Source organism: Zootoca vivipara, chromosome 2, assembly GCF_965207765.1.
Source record: "Zootoca vivipara chromosome 2, rZooViv2.hap1.1, whole genome shotgun sequence".
In the NCBI taxonomy this organism is placed as follows: domain Eukaryota; kingdom Metazoa; phylum Chordata; class Lepidosauria; order Squamata; family Lacertidae; genus Zootoca; species Zootoca vivipara.
In genome coordinates this window covers 60,358,560-60,382,335 of record NC_142584.1, presented here as the reverse complement: position 1 = coordinate 60,382,335, position 23,776 = coordinate 60,358,560, and the positions used below count along the sequence as shown (strand labels likewise).

Genomic DNA, 23,776 nt, shown 5'->3' with positions numbered 1-23,776 from the left:
ATTGAAGTGTTTTACCAAATAACCAAGCAACAAGCACTTCAAAATATAGTTCATTTTATTTCCCCACATATGTCCAAATGTAAACATCACTTCTAGTTCAAAAATTTAGAACTATTCCTTCACTGACAAGGATTTTGTAACAAATAATAGTCTGATATTTCTACCTGTTTAATTGCCTATATGCTGTGTTATGGGAGCTGGAATGGAAAGTCTACTCTTGATGTTCGGAATAGCTGTTGAAGTGCCCCCTTTGGTAGGAATTAGCTTTTATTTATTTATTTTTAAAGCAATTTATTAGGTTTTCAAATAAACACATTAAACACATTAAACAAAACAAAACATTCCACAACAAACACCACACACACAAATTTTCTCTTTTTAACATCTATTCATCTATCTCATATTCCCAGTGCTCTGCCGAGCTTTGACTTCCCTCCCTCCCCTCATCTGGTTTTCTTATCAACTCTTGTCTCGCAGTTCCTTTGCTCCTTCTACTTAAAGTCATTTCGTAGGATTTATTTCAGTCCTGCAAGTGTCTTTAAACTTCTACAGTTCCTCTCCATATAGTCCACGAATTTACTCCAGTCTTTTTGGAACCTTGCCTCTCCCTGGTTTCGGATCCTGCTAGTCAGTCTTGCTAATTCCGCAAAGTCTATCATTTTTGTCTGCCACTCTTCGATCGTTGGTAACTCCTGAGTTTTCCATTTTTGGGCTAACAAAGTCCTTGCCGCGGTTGTCGCATACATAAATAATACTTGATCTTTTACAATCTCTTGTCCTATATGACCCAGTAAAAAAGCCTCCGGTTTTTTGGGAAAGGTATATTTAAAAATCTTTTTCAGTTCATTATATATCATTTCCCAAAATCTTTTAATTTTTTTCGCATGTCCACCACATATGATAAAATTCACCATCCTTCTCTTTACATTTCCAGCATGTTTTACTACTCATCCTATACATCTTGGCTAATTTTACTGGTGTTAAATACCATCTGTACATCATCTTCAAGACATTCTTTTTCAGGGCAGTACATGCAGTAAATTTCAATGTTTGATTCCACAATTTCAACCACGCATCGTATTCAATATTATACCCAAAATCTTTTGCCCATTTTATCATCATGTCTTTTGTCAGTTCATCTTTTGTATACCATTCTAACAACAAATCATACAGGTAGGAATTAGCTTTTAAGTTCCCTTTTAAAGAGTCCCTCTGACAGCTAATGTTCTTAATATTACATTTATTTTACATGTTGTAGCCTCTCAATCACTAACAAAAATCTAAGAAAAACTGCCTAGTTTAATAGCCACATAAATACCAATAATTTAAAATAGCCATAAAAATTACACAGGAGTCCCACAAAGCTGAATAAACATAATAATAATAATAATGGCAGCTATAAATGAATGAAAGTAGGTATTTAAATGAAAACTATTACTGGTATGTTCTCATCTATTCCAAGATCTGGAATATGTAGGTCTGCTTTATAAAATGCCTGTAACAATACAGGCAGAGTAGAAAACCCAGGACAGTGTGATCAGACCAGTGGCGCCCACTCACGGTCCGTTTTGGGAACTGTATTAGTAACAAACAGGTCAGTTAAGGGACAATCCTTTTTCCTGTTTTAATTTCAGCCCCCTTTTCCTGTTTTATTTCCAGTTTGTGGGTAAGGAGATCTTAAGTTGCAATCCTAGAATGCTGTTTACATGCGATTTCCATTGAAATGGCAAGCATGAATTTACTGCCCTGCTTCTCCCCCTCCTCGAGTCGATTTCCCACTAATTTCTCTAATCCTTAAGTTCAAATTTAAATATTTTATATTAATGGGCTTCTTAGGCTTCACATATCCTGCTACATATTTAATGAGGCTAAATAGTGAGAACAAAACTTTGTGTTGCTTTCCGCATGAGCTAGTGGAAAGAGCTCTTCCCATCAGATGGCAGAGTTGGCTCTCTCAGCACTGCTTATTAGTTCATTAGCACCATGGTGATGTTGTATTTAGGTTCCATAGCAAACGGCTACTGTGTCCCCGCAACCTAATTTGTCTTGGGCCTTAAAGTTATGACTCATCCCTCCCTGTTCTAAAGCTAGATGTTGGGTCTTGTCTCGAATGCAAAAAAACAAACAACAACACCTATCTGCAAATAGCTTCTAGGACAAGAGAAAAATGAAGTTAGAAGACAGCTTTCAAATCTTTATTGCTATTACCTAGCTATTGATGTGATTTTTATTGTTACAGCATCTTACTTTGATGGCATTCCGAAGAAAGTTTTGGGGTGGTATTTGACACAAACTTGGCATCCAGACTCGTTTTTTCTCTTTGGACCAAAGGAAATATAACTCATTTGAACTTGAATGTAGCTTCATGCTTCTCAGAAGGAAATAGGTTCACTTTCCTGAACAAACTAGGTTCCTTTTGAGACTCAAGCAGCAACCTGACATCTTGGCTTTTGCAGTTCTGGGTTTGGTAGAAGGATCCTTTCAAAAACATAAATCCCAATATGAAGTGGGTTGCAGGCTGTGCTTGTACAGTCAAATTGTACAGTAAAAGCCCTAGGCAGGAGCTTGTGCAGGACACATGTAATAGTAACAAGCATGACCTACTATTCCAACTTTGCCTTGTGTGTGAGTAGGGTATCCTATGCTAGAGAGGTGTATACAGTCATAGGAAAAGCGAAGTGCACCCCCTTTGAATTATGGGGGTTTTACATATCAGGACATAATAGCAATCATTTGTCCCTTAACTGGTCTTAAAATTAGGTAAATGCAACATCAGATGCACAACAACACATGACATATCGTGCCATGATTTATTTAACAGAAATAAAGTCAAGATGGAGAAATCGTGTGGAAAAACTAAGTCCACCCATACTGCTTCCATAAGAATTAAGAAGCTAAGTAGCAGACAGGGGCTGCTAATCAAATGTCATTGCTTAATTGATCATCAGCATGTGTGCCCACCTCTATAAAAGCTGGGGGGTTTTTTAGCAGTTTGCTGGTCTGGAGCATTCAGGTGTGTTTTAACACAATGTCAAGGAGGAAAGCGATCCTCAATGAACTGAAGCAATGTTGTAAAGAAGAATGGGCCAAAATTCCTCCACAATGATGTGAGAGAGATAAAGTGCTACAGAAAACAATTGCTTCGTGTTATTGCTGCCAAAAGGTGCTTCTACGAGCTACTGAATCACAAGGTGTACTTAGTTTTTCACACACGCCTTTTCCGTTTTGGCTTTATTTCTGTTAAATAAATCACGACATAGTGCAATGTGTCATGTGTCGCCGTTCGTCTGAGATTGTATTTACCAAATTTTAAGACCTCCTAAGGAACAGATGATTGTTGTTATGTCTTCATGTGTAAAGCAACAGAATTCAAAGAGGGTGCTTGCTTTCTTATTCCCATGACTGCATTAGTAAACTAGGAGGCTAGCATTATAGCAAGTTACAGATCTTCGGATTCTGGCATCTCCTGTATCCAGCCCCGAGGTGCTCTGTTGAAGCTGGGCCTGTTTAGCATCAGTTCCAAGCTGCTCATGTCTGTCTGGGCTTCATTCATCTCGTACCCAGGGATCACATCGTTCAGTAATGGTCCACCAAATGGGGTTGGGGTCCTGCAGGTACAATAAAATTGCAAACCAAGCACACATTCAGTCTTAAGTGGGGACGAGGTACTGTAGGTGTTGGTCCTCCATGGTCATGTATTATTAAATTTATTTCCACCCTTCGCCAGCAGGTCCCAGGGTGGGTTAACAGCCATTTAAAATTCGGAAATTGAAAACAGTTAAAGCAAATTACATTCAGAAGAATAGTGTGGGTCCTGACAATCTGTAGGGGTCATTGCGATCGTCTCTTATGAAAAGTGGGTTGAAAATAAATGTTTCCCATTATCTGCTGCACTAGTCTGCTGTCAGCAGTTTCAGCTACATTGCTGTTAATTGAATTTATATACTGCCCTATAGCCGGAGGTCTCGGAGCAGTTCACAGAACAAAATCAAGATATAAAACCACAAAATATATAATCAAAATAAAAACAACAATCCAGTAACCCCCACAAAAAACCTCACATTTTAAAAGGGCGTCAATCAAAGGGTGTCAATCAAATCAACCAAAGGCCTGGTTAAAAAGGAACGTTTTTGCCTGACACCTAAAGGTATATAATGAAGGCACCAGCCGAACCTCCCTGGGGAGAGCATTCCACAGACGGGGAGCCACTGCAGAAAAGGCCCATTCTCATGTTGCCACCCTCTGAACCTCTCAAGGAGGAAGCACACAAAGAAGGGCCTCAGAAGATGATTTTTAATTATGTTTTATGATGTTTTTACTTGCACCTACAGAATTCACTGCTTTCATGCTTCATTCAGGTATTCCCTTGATGTTCTTCTAGTGCACACACAATTCCTATAAATATTTGAGCTGCCTCACACTTGTGAAATGTATGCATGTACATATTTATTTTACAATGTGTATTTTTTTTGGGGGGGGGGGGTATAACGACTGCAAATGGCTTCAGTTCTCTGCTGCTTTGCACAACTGGTCAGTGTCTGTTTACAAAATAGTGCGGAACTTTGGTCCTATGGTGAAAATCTAATTGCGCTTGAAAGCAGCTATGTGTGTTCTTGGTGTAGCAAGAAGCATGTAACACGGCATTCTATCTTGAAAGCAGCACGTGGAAGGCAGCTGTGCTGGGAGGGGGGGGGTTTATCTAGAATTCTAAGATGTTAAAGACTAACATTTATTCAAGTGTATTATGCAAACAAAAAAGTTGTGTAAAACTCGGAGCCAGTTTATTTATTTTCACTTGCAACAGGGCAGTAAAAACTGAAAATCTGGGTGTATCTGAGAAAATAAATCAGTGTTGTTGTTGGCACTGAAATGAAAATAATTTTCAAGTCAAAAGGTTCTAACTTGGAATGCTAAAGAGAAGCTTAACCAAAATAAAATATTTTCCCCAGTATATATATATTTTCAAAGACCTATCTCGGCACCTGGGCTGCCTTTGAAGACAGCCTTGACATAGTACTCTATGGTGCCCTGCCCACTATGCTGATCTCAATTGCAGCCTTCACTTCATTTACCTATCGATAGGCAGTCATTTTTATTTCCCATAATACTTCCTGATGTAGCATTCCTCCAGGGTAATGTGGGAAGTTAAAATGAGTGCAGACTGCACCTGCCAGTAGAGAAGCCTGCATACCAAATGCTGATGCTCTTGAGAGTCCCATGGACTGCAAGAAGATCAAAGCTATCCATTCTGAAGGAAATCAGCCCTGAGTGCCCACTGGAAGGACAGATCCTGAAGCTGAGGCTCCAATACTTTGGCCACTTCATGAGAAGAGAAGACTCCCTGGAAAAGACCCTGATGTTGGCACAAGGAGGAGGACATGGCAGAGGACAAGATGGTTGGACAGTGTTCTTGAAGCTACGAACATGAATGAATCTGACCAAACTGTGGGAGGCAGTGCAAGACAGGAGTGCCTGGCGTGCTCTGGTCCATGGGGTCACAAAGAGTCGGACACGACTAAACAACATATCGTCTTGGTCCCCTAATGGCCATGGTGGGTTTTGTTTTAAACATCCAATAAATAATTATTTTCTTTTAAAAAAAATTCCTTGCCTTTCAGTCAGGTTGTTATTTGTCTTGAAACATTTGCTTTCTTGAATTGTTTTGTGGCAAGTCATAATCACTGAAACATCAAAATGAAGGCATGGTAAGCACTGAATTAAATTGGTATGCAGTGCTATTTAAAACATTAAAAAGGACAGTGTGTCAGAGAGAGGAAGAAACTAGGCAGCTATGTCTGTTTAGCATATGTGAATGTATTTCTGCTACAGGGCCTGAAATAAAACAGAAACATGAGCAGTAACCTAAACTAAAAGAGTAAGTCTTTGGAACAGTTCCCCAGTCTAACATATGTTAAAGATATTGAGATGCAGGGAGACTCTGTTTTTAAAAAAGACGTTGCAAGACAGTAATGGGAGCAGGGCTGGCCCAAGACATTGGCAGCTGAGGCGAGCCACAGAATAGTACCTCCCTGCCAGGGTAGAAGGGATAAGTGAAGATCTACATCATGAACTAGAGGAGGAATAAATATCTGCATCAGGATCTGCTGCCCCTGTGGACCCTGCTGCCCAAGGCAGTCGCCTCACCTTGCCTCTGGGGTGGGCCGACCCTCAATGGGAATGACGAAGACTAATTGGGCATGGTTTCAGCAAGAATTTTCTTATTTAGATGCATAGCTGCCAAGTCTCCCGTTTTCCCTGGGAAATCCCCGTTTTTCCAGCTGTTCCTAGCTGAAAAAACAGATTTTTTTTGTTTTTTCCCAGTTTATTCTGGCGCGGAGGCCATTTTGGAACTGGGCGGAGCATGCTCAGAAGCGACTTTTGATGCTGCTCTGCCCAGTTCCAAAATGGTGGCAGCGCTACATCCGGTCTGCTATTTCCGGCCCGGTCCCTTATTTCTCTGACAGCAACTTGGCAGGTATGTTTAGATGTGAAGAGGCTATGAATTATGCTTTAGCAACGTACACTGCAGACGATGAAGTTTTGAAAGTTGTCAATTAGCTGATGAAGGCAAAAATATGAGTGGCACCTTCACTGGATCGTGTGGATCTCTAAGATTAAAGCTGGTGACTGTTTTCATTTGCAAAGCTGTGCTGCTGGGGGTGGAATAGGATGTGGCAGAGGTTTCCTGGTTTATGTCAGGGGCAAGGTCATCAGGGGGAGCTGTTGACAAGGGTCTGGATGGGACAGATTGTGGTCAGGGAAGGAGTGGAGCAGGTCAGCCAAAGATCCTCTGGGTCATAACCTGGGCTGGCAGCTGAGGAGGAGCCCAGTGTCGACTACTCTGTTGTACCAGCTTGGAGCTGGCACAAGAAAAATAGACAAATACCCCCTCTTTTCTGTCCTGGCTTGCAGGTGGGGAGCCTATGTCAATCCATTCCTGTCCAACAAATCCTTGGTCAGGAGTTAGGGTTGCTTTATAGAATCAAGTTGGCTGCACTGTTAAAAACTGGGAAGTCTTAACTTGCAAATTATTGCCTTATGAGTTGTGGAAAATTTTCTGCCATGAACGTGATAGGTTTCATTTGATTTCTGTTGCTAACGTGGCTACCATATTAAGGCGAATGGATTAAAACTTCTGTCAAATCAGAGTATTTCTCGTTGACCCAACTTTCAGTGCCAGGAGTTAGGGGTGGTTGAAGCATTAAACCTTTATTAGTTCATACATGAAATAGCCTTTTAGAGAATGATGTACGGATTGAAATGGAGCTCTGCAACAGATTCCACACTTCTCCAAATGTCAGAACACAGTTCTTGGCAATTTAAGCATATCAAAATAGAGATTTACATATGCACTTTGAGAAATATATATATATCTTTAGATACGTAATTAAAATAACCTTTTCAGTGTTAACTAGAAAAAAATTCCTTGAGTAGCACCTTAAAGACCAACTAAGTTTTTATTTTGGTATGAGCTTTCGTGTGCATGCATACTTCTTCAGATACACTTGAAACAGAAGTGTCAGACCCTTATATATATATACAGAGGGTGGTGGGGGTGGGTGGGAATGGGTGATGGGCTGATGGGAGTGGTAAACCTGTAGATGGCTGTTAACGACTGCTGATGGCTGCAATTATTTTTCATTTGCAGATTAATGCATAAAGGAAACAGAACAGAACTCTTGGTTAAAAGCATGTGAGAGTGGCATGGGGGGTAAACAGAATCCTCGCTTGATACCTCTCTTCCTCCAGTTTCAGTGACACAATGATATAGGAGACTTACAATTTCAAGTTTCTGTTACTAGCAGTTGGGAACAAATTCATAAGCCCAATAATCAGTGAGCCTCAAGTCCTAAAGCATTTTTTAAAATACTTTCTATGTATCCCTGCAGAATGGGACTTCTGGAAAAACACTTGCAAGAAGAAGGATGCAAATGCGTTAATAGCTCCACCCACATGCCCTCCATGGAACTGATACCAGACTCCAGAGCAAAGCCCTACCTAGGGCAAGGTGAGGGAATCTAGCCCTCCAGAGGATGCTGAACTACAACTCCTATCATTCCTGACCATGCTGGCTGGGGCTGACAGGATGTGAAGTTCAGCAACATCTGGAGGGCCATAGGTTCCCCATCCCTAGATGATGGGGATGCAGGGGTCCTGCACTTTTCTTAAAAGCTGGTTTATGATTACGTATCTGAAGCGTGTGCTAGATTTTCTGGGGCCATCTTCTAACATTCTCATACCATAAGCCAGGTGGAACCGAAAGTATTAACTTGTGGAAATTTCCCACAAGGTAATGAATGGCAAAGCAGTGGCTCATGCAAGCATGTCTTCTACACAATTGCTGTTACTTTAACAGTCCTATATTAACTACTGCTAGCGAGCCATGAGGCTGGAATAGTTGCCTACCTAACAAAAGAACATCTTGAGACGCCAGCAGTGCTGCTGCTAGGGATGCAATTTGAGGCCAAAGCCTGTGGCCCTGCAGGACTCCTAAATGGCCACCCACAGAGTGGCAGCAACAAACAGATCCTGCATCAGCCCCTTGGATGGAACAGGCATGCCTCCAGTCACCACAGCATCCTTTCTTTCTTTTGTTTTTGTTTTTTTAATATATTTTTATTCATTTTTAAATTTCTTTTGTTTTTGATTCTAGTCAGCGGGAGGTAGGAATGTTCATGGCTGCAGGTGCTCGTTTTATTATTTTTAACTTAAGAAATATATTATCCCTTTCCTCCCCATAATGAAATGGTGCTTATTCCCAAATAAATGGGAGGAATTCAATCTTGTGCTAAAGGAATTGTTCCACCAGGGCAAGCATTTGGGCTTGACAAACGGAACAATCACCCCTCTATTCCCCCTGCGCACAGTTCTACAAGGTTCTTCTGACACACACTCCCGAACTAATTTCAGGGGTTGTTTGTTGTGGGGCAGGGGAAGCCCCATTGCACCATCAGCTGTGAATGCTGATTAAAGTACTGTATATGCCGAACATCCCAGCTCAAAATTCCACCGGAAATAGAATGAGGCCTTACCTATTGAAGCTCCTGACGTCAAAACTATTCACTTTTCTGGGAGCTTCAGGCAAACGGGTCTCATGGTCTACCTGGTAGTCCTCGCTGCTAAGGAACTCCCGCCAGGGGCACTGGTAGCCTTTGGGGATGGCTGTCCAGTTGAACTTCTCTGGTGGTACGCCACTTAGAGGTCCAGAATAGCCTGTGGTTCAGAATGTCACATTCAACGAAAACATCTTAAATACGATGGCAGAGAAACCTGAAGTATCTGATTTTAGAGTTCTTGTTCCTAGCAGAAACTAGAGCAGGTGATGTGAAAGAGCAGGGCTGTTTCCAGATTTTGGGGGCCTTCAGCAATATGGCCCTCCTGTCCTTAGTAGAGCATGGCATGTGGCTCAGTAGAAGGCAGCTTCTTCTCCTTGCCTTGGCATGTCCTGTCCTGCTGTTTGCAGATGTGCAGTTCACACACACACACATACACACACATGAAAGCAGCACTGGCTCCCTCCCCAGTCATTTTGACAAGCAGGGTGGCTGCATCAAAGGCCAGTTGCCATCCTTAACAAAGAAGGTCCCTCTTCCTTCCCCTGCCTTTCTATATTTAACGAAGGACACCAGCTTCTCTCTTATGCAGCTGTCCTCTGCATGAGTTTGCTTAGAGGGAATGGGTATTGAGATGTCTCGTCAGACGTCTCAAGGAACGTTGCTGGTGAAGTGAAGTTCCTGAAACTACAACTATCCTGGAAGTTGTAAACTAAATTTTGACTCCTGTGATCAGGTACAAATGGCATCTGCTGGTGCTAAGGGAGATTAGAAATAAAACAAAACTATAGTAGAGTCAAGGGCTCCAGGGAATGTTTGAGATAGCACTGGAGTGGGGCTTAACCTGACAGCAACTAGGATCCTTCCAACAACTGCTGTTACCATTATTTGGACATTTATTGACATTAATGACATTTAGAAAGCTGCCGTGGTCCACCTAGCTCAGTATTGTCCCCACGGTCTATCCAGGATTTCATACAGGGATTTTTTTCCAGTCCATTTCCAGATTCTGGGGATTGAACCTGGGACCTCTGGCATTCAAAGCAGGTGCTCTACCAGCCCCCCATTGAACTCTTGCTTTTGTGCTGAATAAGAGTTCTGGTCCCAGTGGTGCTGTGCGTGAATCATACCTGGAGCGATGGCATTGGGATTCAGGGCTTTGCTCATCCGCAAGACTTTGTTTGTTTTCTTTGGCACTTTGGGAGGTGTCGCCTTTCCTGAGGCTGCTTCGTGAAGTCCAGCCTGGTAGTTCTCCTTCCCTTCGGCATTAAGGATAGACTAGCAGACAAAGAGAAACAGGCATAGGCTGCAAGATGTTTTCTGTCATCAGAAAGGTCTCCTCAGCGTGCTTTCAAGACTGAGGTAGGCCTGGAATTTCAGGCAGAAGCGGAATGATAAAAGGAGTGGAAGAAGGCCAGCCAGGCCCTTGGTTGGGTGAGCTTTTTTTTATTCACCATTGAGGAAAAGAATTTTGCTTGAAGCAAATGGAACACATCTTCCAGCTGCTTCTGTGAATGGACCACAGTCCAAAACTGCCTGAATGCTTTCCAGTGCTTCTACCTCCTGCTACTCAAGTGGCATGTATTCTACAATGGGATTGTTAGAAACTAGTATATCCACACTACAGTCTTATATTGGTTTCAGAGTACAAGACACTTGGCTTCTTTGTTAGAAAGCCCTATCCTACCCCTCACAGAACTACAATTCTCAGAATTCCCTGGGAAGAGGCAATGATAATTATACCAGTTGGTCCATAGTATGGGTTCCCTCTCTCAGAAGAAAGGTACCAATGAATTTCACAGGACATGCAGATCAGGTACGTATTTGGGTGCATGCATGAAGACACTTACACTGCCCCCACTGAAATATTAATTTGGAATAGTCAGTGAGTCTGCTCCCTATCGAGGAGATGGGTCACTATGGGAAAGAAGTTCAAATGACATAGCTTCAGGGTGAATCTGGCTCAGTGTGTCACTTTTTGGCTTCTCCAGTAGAGTATAATGTGATGTTTTGATGCAACACATAATATGAGTGGTGTTTTATTGTTTAATGTTTATGTTTACTTGTTTAGTACACCGTTTGCTTAATTGTTCCATATAATTTGTTCAAAACCATTGGTTTTTCAGGTAAATTATCAACATGTTTTCTCTTAATTAAATAAATATTGCAGAAAATAATAGTATGCAACTATTATTGCTCTACATAAAACCTAAAATTTATGTTTATTAGTTCACAATTTAACATACTGAGAATAAATGAGTCAAATTCCTATGTTTTCATCACTCGTAGTGAGGCAAAATTTCAATCTGTAGGAGCAGGGTCTAAATATTAACCGATTTGTCCCAAATTTGAAATTTGACTATGTTTATACCATATGCCTGATATAAGATCAAGGGATGAAACATTTTCCAAAAAAAGTTTTTTATGACCCACCCTATTCTCCAGGTCTCATGATGGACCCTTAACTCTAGCCTAAGCAAGTGTACCTGTCCTTCTGACATGCCAACTCCATCGTAATCAGCGTGTGAGCCTCCTCCTCCTCCAGAAGCATTTGAGATCTTGTAAAGAGAGCAAGGAAAATAATATTAATACATGACATGGGCAAGGGTCATGGAGAAAGCAGACACTAGTACTGTAGATTAAAGCTAAACATGACCACCTGTTGGAATTGGCAGTCCTGGAGCTTATTCTGCAGTGGTTCATAATTTTGCCCTTGCCTTGTATGCCTATTCCCATAGCAAATCTGGTGGCCTCAATTGTGAACCTATTTTTAGAAGGGGAGTGCGGAGAGGAGAGAAGTGGTTTGTCAAATGCATACTATATGAAAGAGGAATTAATAACCACGAGCCAGGTGATTTAACTTAAAAAGACTACTAGAGAATATATGTGTGGACTCCAGTTAAATGCTGGGATGACTAGATTTGCTCCAGCTACTCGCAGACAGAGGTGTCAACAGTTAAATTGCTTTAGGAATGAGTTAAAGAAAAGCTGTCAAAGACATTTACGGCTTTAAGCCCATATAAACAAACAAAACCAAAACAAAACAAAATAAGGCCATAACAGAACCAGACAAAACCATTACAAGATCACAAGGCCGTTTACAAAATACATCATAAAATAAGATTGGGACTGTCAAAGGTAGTTATTTGGCCTTAATGTAGCAGCTATATAAATGAAGATCACATGCCCACGACTCAACTGATGGTGCCTGTATAATTAGAAAACGGGGACTTTCTTCAATGTTAATGCATTCAGCTCTAAGTCTCTGATACTGACTTTTGCTTAGCAAAAGAGACTGCAAAGCATGGCACCGACTCCTCGAGCAGGGGTGGATAAGCCCCCGCTCAGGGGCCTGATCTCTTAAACACTCAGTTTGGGCAGTGGCAGCAGCAGCAAAATGAAGGTGGTGAAAGGGAGAGAGAGAGAAATACACAATGCTGTTGTGGGCGGAGCCCCATGATCTAGCAGGGATGTGAATTGTCCCCTCCCTGGACATCAGATCCATCATTTGGTGAGCAGGCAGGAAGCAATAAAGCCCCCCTCCTCAGCTGATCCACAACTGAGAAAGCGAGGAGGAGTGTTCTGGAAGATTCATGTCACAGCACAACAGCTAGTGCAATAAACTTACAACTGGGTTGTATCCAATGCTGGTCCTACTCAGAGTAAACCCACTGACATTAATAGACATGACTATCTTGGGTTTATTAATTCCACTGGAACTGGTGTGAGCAGCACACAGTTGCATACAGCCCACTAATTCATTTTATTAGCCCATCAAATAGCATAGTCGGTAATTGTTTAGACCAGGAGAGGTATTGCTGGCCAAGGAGAGGGCCAGAGGTGCCTGCTTGCCTGCAAGATGATCTTGTCCATGCATTGAGTGCATGACCACCATGCCAAATCTTGCACGCCTTGTGAAGCTCAAAGGACGATCTGAGGGTGTCCTGAGGATGATCTGAGAGCAGAAGCGGCTTGACATCTTGTTCTGTCTGTCATCAGTAGGAGCAGACATGACTTGGCATCTGTTCTCAAGACACCCTCTAACAGCTCTTAGGTGTTTAGTTGTTAAAGCCTTTACCCCGAAACGGTTTAGGATAAGGCTTTTTGGAAGAGCGCCTTCTCCAACACTGCACATTCACAGAAACTTTGCTGCATGTCGTGTTGCCACAACCCAGTTTGGCCCCATCTTACTGGCATTTTGGCACATGTTTTGTTTCCTCTTTGGTTTGGTTTCTCTCCCCTCCTTTTATGGCTTTGTGATCTGGCTGCCAATGCTTAGTCCTTGCTTGTTTTTACACTATTACACTATTATTGGCTGTTGCTTTTAATCAGCAGCAGACAATCTCTGGTCCATGAGCCTCATTAAGCCTAGCAGGGGTTCCAGTTTGGCCCATGAGGCTGTCTTCCCCAAGCTACACCCACCTGCCCTAAACAATGTCAAATATAATCTCAGGGTGAAGGCTCTGATTGGCAGCTCCTAAAAGTCCCATGCAAACACTGACAATCAGCTGATGTGTGGTTGCCTGCAAAACCTTGTGCCTGGGCCAGAGCAAACCATCATCTGATTGGCAGTGCTTGCAGAGGCACAGGCCCACCTGATATCTCCACGACATCACGTGAAGTGCTTTTCCTGTGCTCGCAAAGGCCTGTTCCTCTGGTTTCAAACTGTGTGGGCAAAGGAAAATGCTTCTCACAGCTGATGGCTGGATCCAGCTCCCTGACCTTGTTTTTAATTGATGTTCTGTAGACTATCTTGGGAAATGCTAGTGGGGCAGAAAAGTGGTGTGCCGATATTTCAATGAATAAAAGCAAATAGGTGGGAAATAGAAGGGAGGATGGCATGGAAGCTGTTATGTACTGAGCTGAATCATAGAACAATAGGATCCAGAATCAGCAGTCTGATCAGTCTGCAGGAGCAGCCAATCAGGCTGCTGGCAGAAGTGAATCCGCAACCTGATTGGCCTGCAGGAGCAGCCAATCAGGCTGCTAGCAGAAGTCAATCCACAAACTGATTGGCCCACAGGTGTAGCCAATAACATGCAAGGCCCATTGTGTAAATAATGTATATAAGCAGATGGTTTTGAGGAAAGGGCTATTCTTCTCTTCTTCTCCTTGATGACTACGAGCTGAATAAAGAGCATGAAATTCACTCTCGACTCCGAGTATATTTCAGAGGCTGTGGATGGAGCATTGCACACCCACTACACTTGAAGCCAAGCAACAGGATTAAAGAGGCCTGCCATTCCTCTACCCATCTCAGCAACCTAACTGGGAAGGATTCGCATTCTCATTCTTAGGCAGTCAGGGATCCATGGTTGAGAAACAAGAGTCCACTTGGTCAGCACTGCTGCCTGCCTTACTGCACCTGTTGCTGTGGACCAACAGGTTGTTCTCACAGAGCTTCCTGCCTCTTCCCTCAGGATGGAAACACAACTCACAATTCTGTAGCACAAAGCCACCGAAAATATCACTACATAGAATGCAACTTCCAACTAAGGAAGGCGGATTTGGGCTCCCAAATCTGGAATTATATCACCAGGTTTACCTGCTGAGTAAGACTAATTATTGGAGAGCTAACAGGAATCCCAGTTGGGCTACTATCAAATATAGTTTCTTTCAACCTCTTGTAGGGTGGACTAAACTCGGCTCCAATTTTATGAAATATCCTATTATCCTGGGGACTATTAAAGCACCTATAAAAATCTGGATGAATAAAAATAATAAGGATGACCCCTATCAGCATAAGAAATTAACAATAAGGGCCAACCCAAAATAAAAAAAATGGAAATCAAGTAATTATTTGGCAAAATTGGATGAAAAGGGGTATTTTGACATTGAATCAATTAATTGATGAAAATTACAAATTTGTGGAATATAAGACTTTGCAAGTAAAGTACGGATTAACCAGTGAAACACAATGGCGATACATCCAATTGAAACATATGTTGGAAAGGCAGTTTGGCCCTGAAGCTATAGCAGCATCAGAAACACCCATGCTGCTACAAGATTTAATCTCTGCAACAAAAACAAAAAAACTCTACACTTGCACTATATAAAACCCTACTGAACAGGAAGAAATACGATCTAGAATATGATAGACAAAAATGGAGTGAAGAGTTAGGGGTACAGATAACAAACGATATATGGGAGTCAAGTATAAAATCAACAACAATAGCCTCTATGGATCTAAGACTAAGACTTATTCAACAGAAAATAATACTCAGAGTCCACTGGACTCCAGCAAAACTATACCAGAAGAAAATAACAAGTGCAGACAATTGCTGGAGATGTGGAAGTAAAAATGTGAACTTAATACATATGTTGATTAACTGCCCAATGATAAGATCATTTTGGTGCAAGGTGAGGATATTTATAGCAAGAGTAATAAAAAGAAATTGCTATTTAGGGGAACTGAATTTAATTCTAAATTCGTTTCCGAGCACAATTCAAAGTGTTGGTGCTGACCTTTAAAGCCCTAAATGGCCTCGGTCTAGTATACTATCCAGGATAGTGGTGGGAAGTAGGGGGAGGAGAGAGAGGTGGGAAAATATTGTTGAAAAAAGGTGTAGTCATAGGTATATCAGTGTATTCAAATTTGAATTGTCAAATTGTGTTATTACTGTTATTATTGTTTTTGTTGTACGTGTCTTTTGTGGTTGGTGTTTGTGTTGAAAAATTGATTAAATAAATTAAAACAAAACAAAAAACTCACAATTCTATAGCCCGAAGGATGCTCCAGCACAAAGTTCTGCACTCTCCTCTGCCTCTTCTGGTACAGCCTGGAGCCCTTGTTGATTGGCAGGGAGAGCTCCTCCATCATCAGATCCCGAGGGATGCTCACCTTCTTTCCTAAATCGAGCTCCACCAGAGCTGAGAAAAACAGGTTTATGCCACATGGAGGCAGCGGAAATGAAAGGTTTTAATTTACAAAATGCTGGTTGTAAATTAATTAAAGGTGCCCTAATGTGAGGCGCGGGTGGCGCTGTGGGTTAAACCACAGAGCCTAGAGCTTGCCGATCAGAAGGTCAGCGGTTTGAATCCCCGTGACTGGGTGAGCTCCCGTTGCTCGGTCCCAGCTCCTGCCAACCTAGCAGTTTGAAAGCACGTCAAAGTGCAAGTAGATAAATAGGTACCACTACAGCGGGAAGGTAAACGGTGTTTCCGTGTGCTGCTCTAGTTCGCCAGAAGCGGCTTTGTCATGCTGGCCACATGACCCAGAAGCTGTACGCCGGCTCCCTCAGCCAATAAAGCGAGATGAGCGCCGCAACCCCAGAGTCGGTCACGACTGGACCTAATGGTCAGGGGTCCCTTTACCTTTATTGTGAGGCGGGGAAGTGAGGCTGCTCATGCAGGAGGGGAGAGGGGGAAGGAGGTGTTGGAGGGCAAATCTGCACCTGCCCCATGTCCTGCCCACTCCCCTCACCTGCCCCCAACAGCTTGCTCCCCTCAGGTGTGATGGAGAGCAGTGTCCTATCGCCAGTCCTGAAGTCTGGTCAGCTTTAGTCTATGAAATGGGGGCACCATTTTGTCCTTCACCTCATAAAGTTTGTTTACTGAGCGATGAGAAGAGCCATCTAAGCCCCACTTAGGCAAGGCTATAGGGGAGGAGGAGTTGGACTGAGTGGAGGGATCCCCAGCTGAGCTAGCCTCCCACTGCCAGTGGAAGGACTGGACACAAGCACTAAAATCCCCTTCCCAGCAACTGGACATGCTGACAGGAAGTTAGCCTCTTGGTGGTATCCCTACTGACAAAAAAAGCACTTAAACTGGTTGTTCTTTAGGTGGGTGAGAGGTATGAACCAGCCTGGGATCTGCTGGAGCCTTAGCCAGTCTCATTGCCCTTTGTGTGAAGCGTGACATTGCTCCTAACCTGGAAACAATCACGGAGCCAGCCTGGAGCTGACGGAGGGATCCAGCTACAGCCACCATGAGCTGCTGGCTATGAATGCAATGGTGGAGCCACCTCTCCTTAAAGCCCCACTGGCAGGGGGCAGAGGGGAGTCTACTTGGGACTGCAGCCTTTGCCTTTGTGAGCTATGAAAAGCCAAGTGAAAACAAGCTAATGCACGAATCCTGTAAAGGTCAGCAACCTCCAAAGATGATGGCAGTGGAGGGCGGCTTACCTTCCCCATCTGTGAGCTCCCCCATAATGGTCTGGGCCCGTGTCCTCGGCTCTCTGCTGTGATCTGAATGAAGGAGGGGGAACATTTTCTCGACTGCAAAGGAAAGCAAGAGTTTATCAGTCTCCACACAAGCTTCATTAGCATTTAGAGGGGGAGCCGAAATTTCGGGGTCACCCGTTAATGAAGCTCTTCAGACACATCTCTCGTGTGTGTTGTTGTCTCTACATAGCATTGCCTAACAACTGGCCCCACTTGGGACGTTTGACTTTGTAAATTTGCTCTTTCCTCTGAATCTGAAAATGCTGGATATATCACCACTGTCCTGGGCATGAGGCCAAATATATTTGTGCGATAATAACAAATGTGCAAGTGGATGAGACTAAATTGGCTTTCTAGGTTATAGACAAGAGCAGCTAGTCATTTTGACGACTAAACGTTTTAAGACCTTTCTGCCATTCAAAGCTGTTGTGACAGTGGAATGGGCTGCCTTGGAACGCGATGGACTCTCCTCCATTGGAAGTCTTAAAACAGAGTTTGGATGGTCATCTGTCATGGATGCTTTAGCTGTGATTGGAGGGGGTTAGATTTGATGACCCTTGGGGGTCCCTTCCAAGTCTACGATTTTATGATTCTATTATATTTCATCCATTTTTAGAAACTGCCCATTCATTCGGCTTGCTCTCGCCATACATCCAGTTATGAAGCATTCAAAGCCCTAGAAACAACTGAACTTTGCTCTTGGGGGAGGGGACCTAGTTGTCTGCAGGGGACTTGTTCCCCTTCCTTTCTCTGGTATCCATAAGAAGGGCTGTGGCTCAGTGTTAGAGCATCTGCTTTGCATGCAGAAGGTCCCAGGTTCAATCCCTAGCATTTCCAGGTAGGGATGGCAATGTCCCTTGTCTGAAATCCTGGGGAGCCGGGGCCAGTCAGTGTAGACTATACTGAGCTAGATAGATCAATGACCTGACTCAGGAGCATAAGAACTTGCCTTCTTCTATCTCTTTTGTGACCCAAACAGATCTTAATAAAAACAAAATAATAATAATAATTGTCCAGTAGCACCTTACAGACCAACTAAGTTTGTTCTGGTATAAGCTTTCGTGTTTATTTCGACTGTGTCAGACCAACACGGTTACCTACCTGAATCTCCAAACAGATCTTGCCTCTCTAACAGTTTGGGGACAGGTTGGGGTACATTTGTAACAACACGACTGATAGAATAAGCTTGGTATACAAGGTCCTCTTCTGAAACCTCTCGGTTCCAGAACCAAACTGCAATTAATGTTTATATTCATTTGGCCTGTATCGTTATGCAGAATTATTCTCACTTAGACAAGAAAAGGAGCCTTGCTTTTAATGCCCTTGGGTTGTAAACAAATGACCTTGAGGATAAAAAAATATAAGCTTGAGCTCAAGCTGTTTGAATGGAGCACATTACAGTGAGCAAAGTCCAGCTTCTCTGAACTACATAGTTCATGTAGGGCTGTGTGTTCCTCCTCCGTGCCGCTAGAGAGACTTCCCTATATCAGCAGCAACTATTTTAAGTTACTGACCTGGGAGGATTGGGAGATGTAACCCTGATCCTTGGTCTGTGAAGGATGGAAGCAGGCAGGCAGGCAGGCAGGCATGGATTTCTGACACGATGATCTCATGGGAGTTGGAGGTGGACAAAAGTACTTAGCCCTGAGATTTCAAAGGGCCTAATAGTGCTAGGGGTTAAGTCACGCATGTACACAAACATCAGGTCTCCAACATCATGAGCACCCTTGGTGTTATGGGCAATGGGGTGTCAATCCTAAGCCCACTTACCTGGGTATAAGCCCCATGGAATTCAACGTACTATTGACAAAGTTAGGACTGTGTTGTTTAAGGCATCGTCCATTATACACCCACTTCAGCCGGCATCATTTTGCAAGCATGCCACTGGCATAAACGGATATGCTCTGGAGGGTGGGGGGTGGCATTCCTGTCATTGCAGCATGGCTGAAAAAAATTGCTTGTAGATTATCTCCAAAGGTGGCCTCTCAGATACTGAGTTTGTGCCATGATGTGTATTCACTAGGCAATGAGTCAGGATTCAGGATGGAAATGCAATTGCCATCACTGGCAACTGCAGAATCCTGCTCTCATTTCCTTATTACTGCTTCCTGAAATCCTTCCACCATTAGCTCTCTTATCCTTCAATCCATCTAGCAGGTCTGAAATGTTGACATGCCTCACACATCTACTATGTATTTTTTAAAAATTCTCCATCTGTCTATTTTCTATGCGCTTGGTCATCTCTTACAATATTAAAACCATACTTCACCTGATGGAGGCTGAAATCAAGGAACAGGATTTTTTGTCTACGTTTGGACACAACTGGGTGCCATTTTGATCAAGATGGTGGAATTAGCCTTTCAAAACCGCACAGATTTTTTCATAGAATTCTCAAGCAGTGCCAGGTATGAGGTGACTAGTCTGATATAAGCAACCTGGACTTTGGGAAGTTGGGAGGATATAAATGTAAGAAAACACACACATATTCCTGCCTTTTCCACTGTCCTTCTCCATATATCTCCTCCTACTCTTTACCTTGGGAGAAAAGCAATGACAAACCTAGACAGCATCTTAAAAAACAGAGACATCACCTTGCCGACAAAGGTCCGTATCGTTAAAGCTATGGTCTTCCCAGTAGTGATGTATGGAAGTGAGAGCTGGACCATAAAGAAGGCTGATCGCCAAATAAATGATGCTTTTGAATTATGGTGCTGGAGGAGACTCTTGAGAGTCCCATGGACTGCAAGAAGATCAAACCTATCCATTCTGAAGGAAATCAGCCCCGAGTGCTCTCTGGAAGGACAGATCCTGAAGCTGAGGCTCCAATACTTTGGCCACCTCATGAGAAGAGAAGACTCACTGGAAAAGACCCTGATGTTGGGAAAGATGGAGGGCACAAGGAGAAGGGGATTACAGAGGATGAGATGGTTGGACAGTGTTCCCAAAGCCACCACCATGAGTCTGACCAAACTGCACGAGGCAGTGGAAGACAGGAGTGCCTGACGTGCTCTGGTCCATGGGGGTCACGAAGAGTCAGACACGACTAAATGACTAAACAACAACAACTCTTTACCTTTCATGAGCCTTGGAGTCAACCCAAACAGAAGGGTTTGTTAATTAATCAAGCAACACTGCAATCCTGAACATGTCTGTTCACATAACAAAGTCCTACTGAATGCTATGGGGACAACTCCCTGGTAAGCAACCATAGGATTGCAGCCTACAATGCCAGGAAGGTGGTCAGACTAATTTTGTATTGGCCTGCCACCCAGCTATCACTTAGACACATTGGCCATTTCTTCAGTCTTGAACATGGCCTGGATCTAAAAACGTGATGTGAAATCCATAAACGATGATCGTAGGAAATTGAACTTTGTGGTCACACCCTCCCTTATTTGAAAAATGTGTAGACAATGCTGGCTGGGTGAGAGAATTTACTTCCCCCTTGGTAGTTCCAAGCTTTGGCATATATAATATCCCTCTTTCTTGTCCTGTTTCAGGCCAAGCCTCTGGCTGCAGGCTGGAGCAAGTCATGTTATGCCCCGTAATTCAAGAACCGGAATTGTTTGGCAAATTTAAATTGCTTTCCCTCCCAATAGGAAGCCTTTTATGTTACTTACTGCCACAGGACAGTCCAAAGAGAGACACACCGTGACATCTGCAGAGAGCATTAGAAACTGGAAAGCTAATTATCGCTTAACCGATGGAGCTAATGTTACAGAGGCAAGGGCTATGTATTGACAAGATTGCCAGCTTGGATTGAGAGCACATTCCCCTGCTTCTGCTCTGTGGGGGCATTCAGCATTCTTCCATTGCAATTTTGTGTTGGACAGGGTCTCCTAGAGCAAATGGTTAGTCTCGATCATAGTCTTATGATTTCCTGTGTCAGAAGCCATTTTCCTTTATGGACTGAGCAAGCACCCATCAACTCATGTTCTTGGGCTAAGTGCTAATATTTGCCCTATGGACATTAAGCTGGGCTGCCTAGCCATTGCAAAGAGTGTTTCCTATATGGATACACTGAACAGCTGCCAAGTCTCCCTTTCCCCTTCTTCTGCCCTCCTGTCTAAGTGACCACGCAGTAATGATGCCTTATCTAGCATGCTCCCTAGCATAGGTTATCAGCCACCTGCTTTGTGTCCTTGGGGAACAAACTCTCTCTCACTCATGGTGCTCCAGTTGTATCAGAGAAATATCACATGGGTCTATAAAACAGATATAACGCCCTTTCATGCAGTAGGGATGGATTTACCACCATGTACATGCTCTCTGCTGCTTTCCCACATCAACAGCTGCTGGAACATCTCCTGCTTATTAAAGCCCCAAATTTGCATTTTAAAAGGGGGGAGGGGAATGTCCCAAGTTTCAACACTAATAAGGATCTTTCTGTGTGTGTAGTCTTGATCCTCAATAATATACATATTATGCAATCCACTAGAAGACATTGTCCAGATTACTACCAGCATTTTTCCTCTGACATTTCCTCACAGCAGCCTCTCCCTTCTACCCAACTACCCCTTGAGTCCAGAGAAGAGATTCCCCCATACCTGCTTGAGCCCTTCCTCAGACCGTAAAGCCCTGTGGTGAAGTCCTGAGATGGCAGACACTTCCCAGGTGAGGATTAGAGCCCAGTTTGAGTTTCCTCAGCCCCTTTTCTCGCCCAAGAGCTTTCCAGCTGTCCCAGGTCTTGCCCCCTTGTGTCTTTTTCAATCTCCTGCCGCCAAGATGCCAAGACCCTAATCCTTGTTACATCAGACATTTATTTCTGGCTGAGAAAAGGGGCGTGGTCTGAGCAGAGACTTGGCAAGCTGAGCTGGTGGCAAGTGTTGAAAGGTGTTTCTTTCTGTTTTCCAATGTATTTCTTATCGATTAAAAAAACATGGTGCAGCGTGAGCAAGTTTTTATTCTGAAAGTATGGCACAGAGATAAAAGTCTGAGAGCCGCTGATTAAAATACTCCCCCCCCCATTCCATTTAGGATGACTGGAAACATAATGAGCTGTAAGTTGAAAAACACAATAGTATAACAATTTAGGGCCTAGCTCATAACTATGCAGGGATAAGGGTGGCGCTGTGGGTTAAACCACAGAGCCTAGGGCTTACCGATCAGAAGGTTGGCGGTTCGAATCCCTGCGACGGAGTGAGCTCCCGTTGCTCGGTCCCAGCTCCTGCCAACCTAGCAGTTCAAAAGCACATCAAAGTGCAAGTAGATAAATAGGTACCACTCCGATGGGAAGGTAAATGGCATTTCCGTGCGCTGCTCTGGTTTGCCAGAAGCGGCTTAGTCGTGCTGGCCACATGACCCGGAAGCTGTACGCTGGCTCCCTCGGCCAGAGTGCCTTCTCGGTAGTGGCACCCGCCCTGTGGAACGCCCTCCCAGCAGATGTCAAGGCATTAAGCAAGTATTTTACTTTTAGAAGACAACTGAAGGCGGCCCTGTTTAGGGAAGTTTTTAATATTTGATGCTGTACTGTTTTTAATATTTGGTTGGAAGCCGCCCAGAGTGGGGGATATAAATAATAAATTATTATTATTATTATTATTATTATTATTATTGAGTGAGATGAGCACCAAAATTCCAGTCTTGAGTGCGACTGGACCTAATGGTCAGGGGTCCCTTTACCTTTACATAACCATGCATCCTATGTTCGTTTAGTGCAGGCATCCCCAAACTTCGGGCCTCCAGATGTTTTGGACTACAATTCCCATCATCCCCAACCACTGGTCTTGTTAGCTAGGGATCATGGGAGTTGTAGGCCAAAACATCTGGAGGGCCGCAGTTTGGGGATGCCTGGTTTAGTGGTTCTCTGCCTCTCTTCCCGCTCCCAGGTGAACCAAATGAAAATTGCTGCTGTTCTTGTAAATAAATCGAGTGCAGGGTCAGTGCAGATGATCTCAACTGTAAAGGTAAAGGACCCCTGGACAGTTAAATTCAGTCAAAGGCGACTACAGTATGGGGTTGCAGTGCTCATCTCGCTTCAGGCCGAGGGAGCTGGCGTTTGTCCACAGACAGCCTTCCGGGTCATGTGGCCAGCATGACTAAACTGCTTCTGGCGCAACAGAATACCGTGATGGAAACCAGAGCGCATGGAAATGCCGTTTACCTTCCCGCCACAGTGATGCCTATTTATCTACTTGCACCGGTGTGGTTTACAACTGCTAGGTTGGCAGGAGCTGGAACAGAGCAACAGAAGCTCATCCCATCACACGGATTTGAACCACTGACCTTCCGATCGGCAAGCCCAAGAGGCTCAGTGGTTTAGACCACAGTGCCACTCGTGTCCCTCTCAGCTGTACAGCACCTTGTCCACCTGAATGGAGCTGGCAGACCACCAGTGCTCTACAGACTATCCTTTGAGAAATTCTGCACGCATATAACAGTGCTCCAGAACACTTAAAAAGAAAAACGCAAAGGATTCCTGAAGGAGGAATTTAGACCAGATTGTATCCCCAGGCTGTTTTCATCCTGTAGGGGTCTGGGTGTGTTTTTACTTACAGTATTAAAAAAATGACTTTGGGGCACAGTTACATGCCTTAGCATGTGTTATTAGTACCATAATCA

At 43.5% G+C, this 23,776-nt stretch overlaps 1 protein-coding gene across 1 annotated transcript; it reads right to left on the bottom strand.

The window, feature by feature from the left end:
* Positions 1-34: 34 nt before the first annotated feature.
* MYOZ3 (myozenin 3) lies at positions 35-21,945 on the bottom strand. Its single transcript, XM_035105675.3, has 7 exons — positions 21,763-21,945; positions 17,177-17,269; positions 15,766-15,923; positions 11,540-11,611; positions 10,184-10,331; positions 9,033-9,213; positions 35-3,608 (listed from the first exon to the last, which is right to left on the bottom strand). The coding sequence occupies exons 2-7, from the start codon at positions 17,259-17,261 to the stop codon at positions 3,440-3,442; spliced, it is 813 nt and encodes a 270-aa protein (XP_034961566.1). The 5' UTR covers positions 17,262-17,269; positions 21,763-21,945; the 3' UTR covers positions 35-3,439.
* Between the last annotated feature and the right edge of the window lie 1,831 nt (positions 21,946-23,776).

What these genes read in the sequence shown, in the direction of transcription:
- MYOZ3 (XM_035105675.3), bottom strand. Translation starts at nt 17,261, where the DNA reads ATGTTCCCCCTCCTTCATTCAGATCACAGCAGAGAGCCGAGGACACGG. An exon ending in GGAGCTCACAGATGGGGAAG is followed by an intron (nt 15,924 to 17,176) that starts GTAAGCCGCCCT and finishes TGTTTTTCTCAG; the next exon opens with CTCTGGTGGAGCTCGATTTA. An exon ending in TCCCAATGCCATCGCTCCAG is followed by an intron (nt 9,214 to 10,183) that starts GTATGATTCACG and finishes TCTGAACCACAG; the next exon opens with GCTATTCTGGACCTCTAAGT.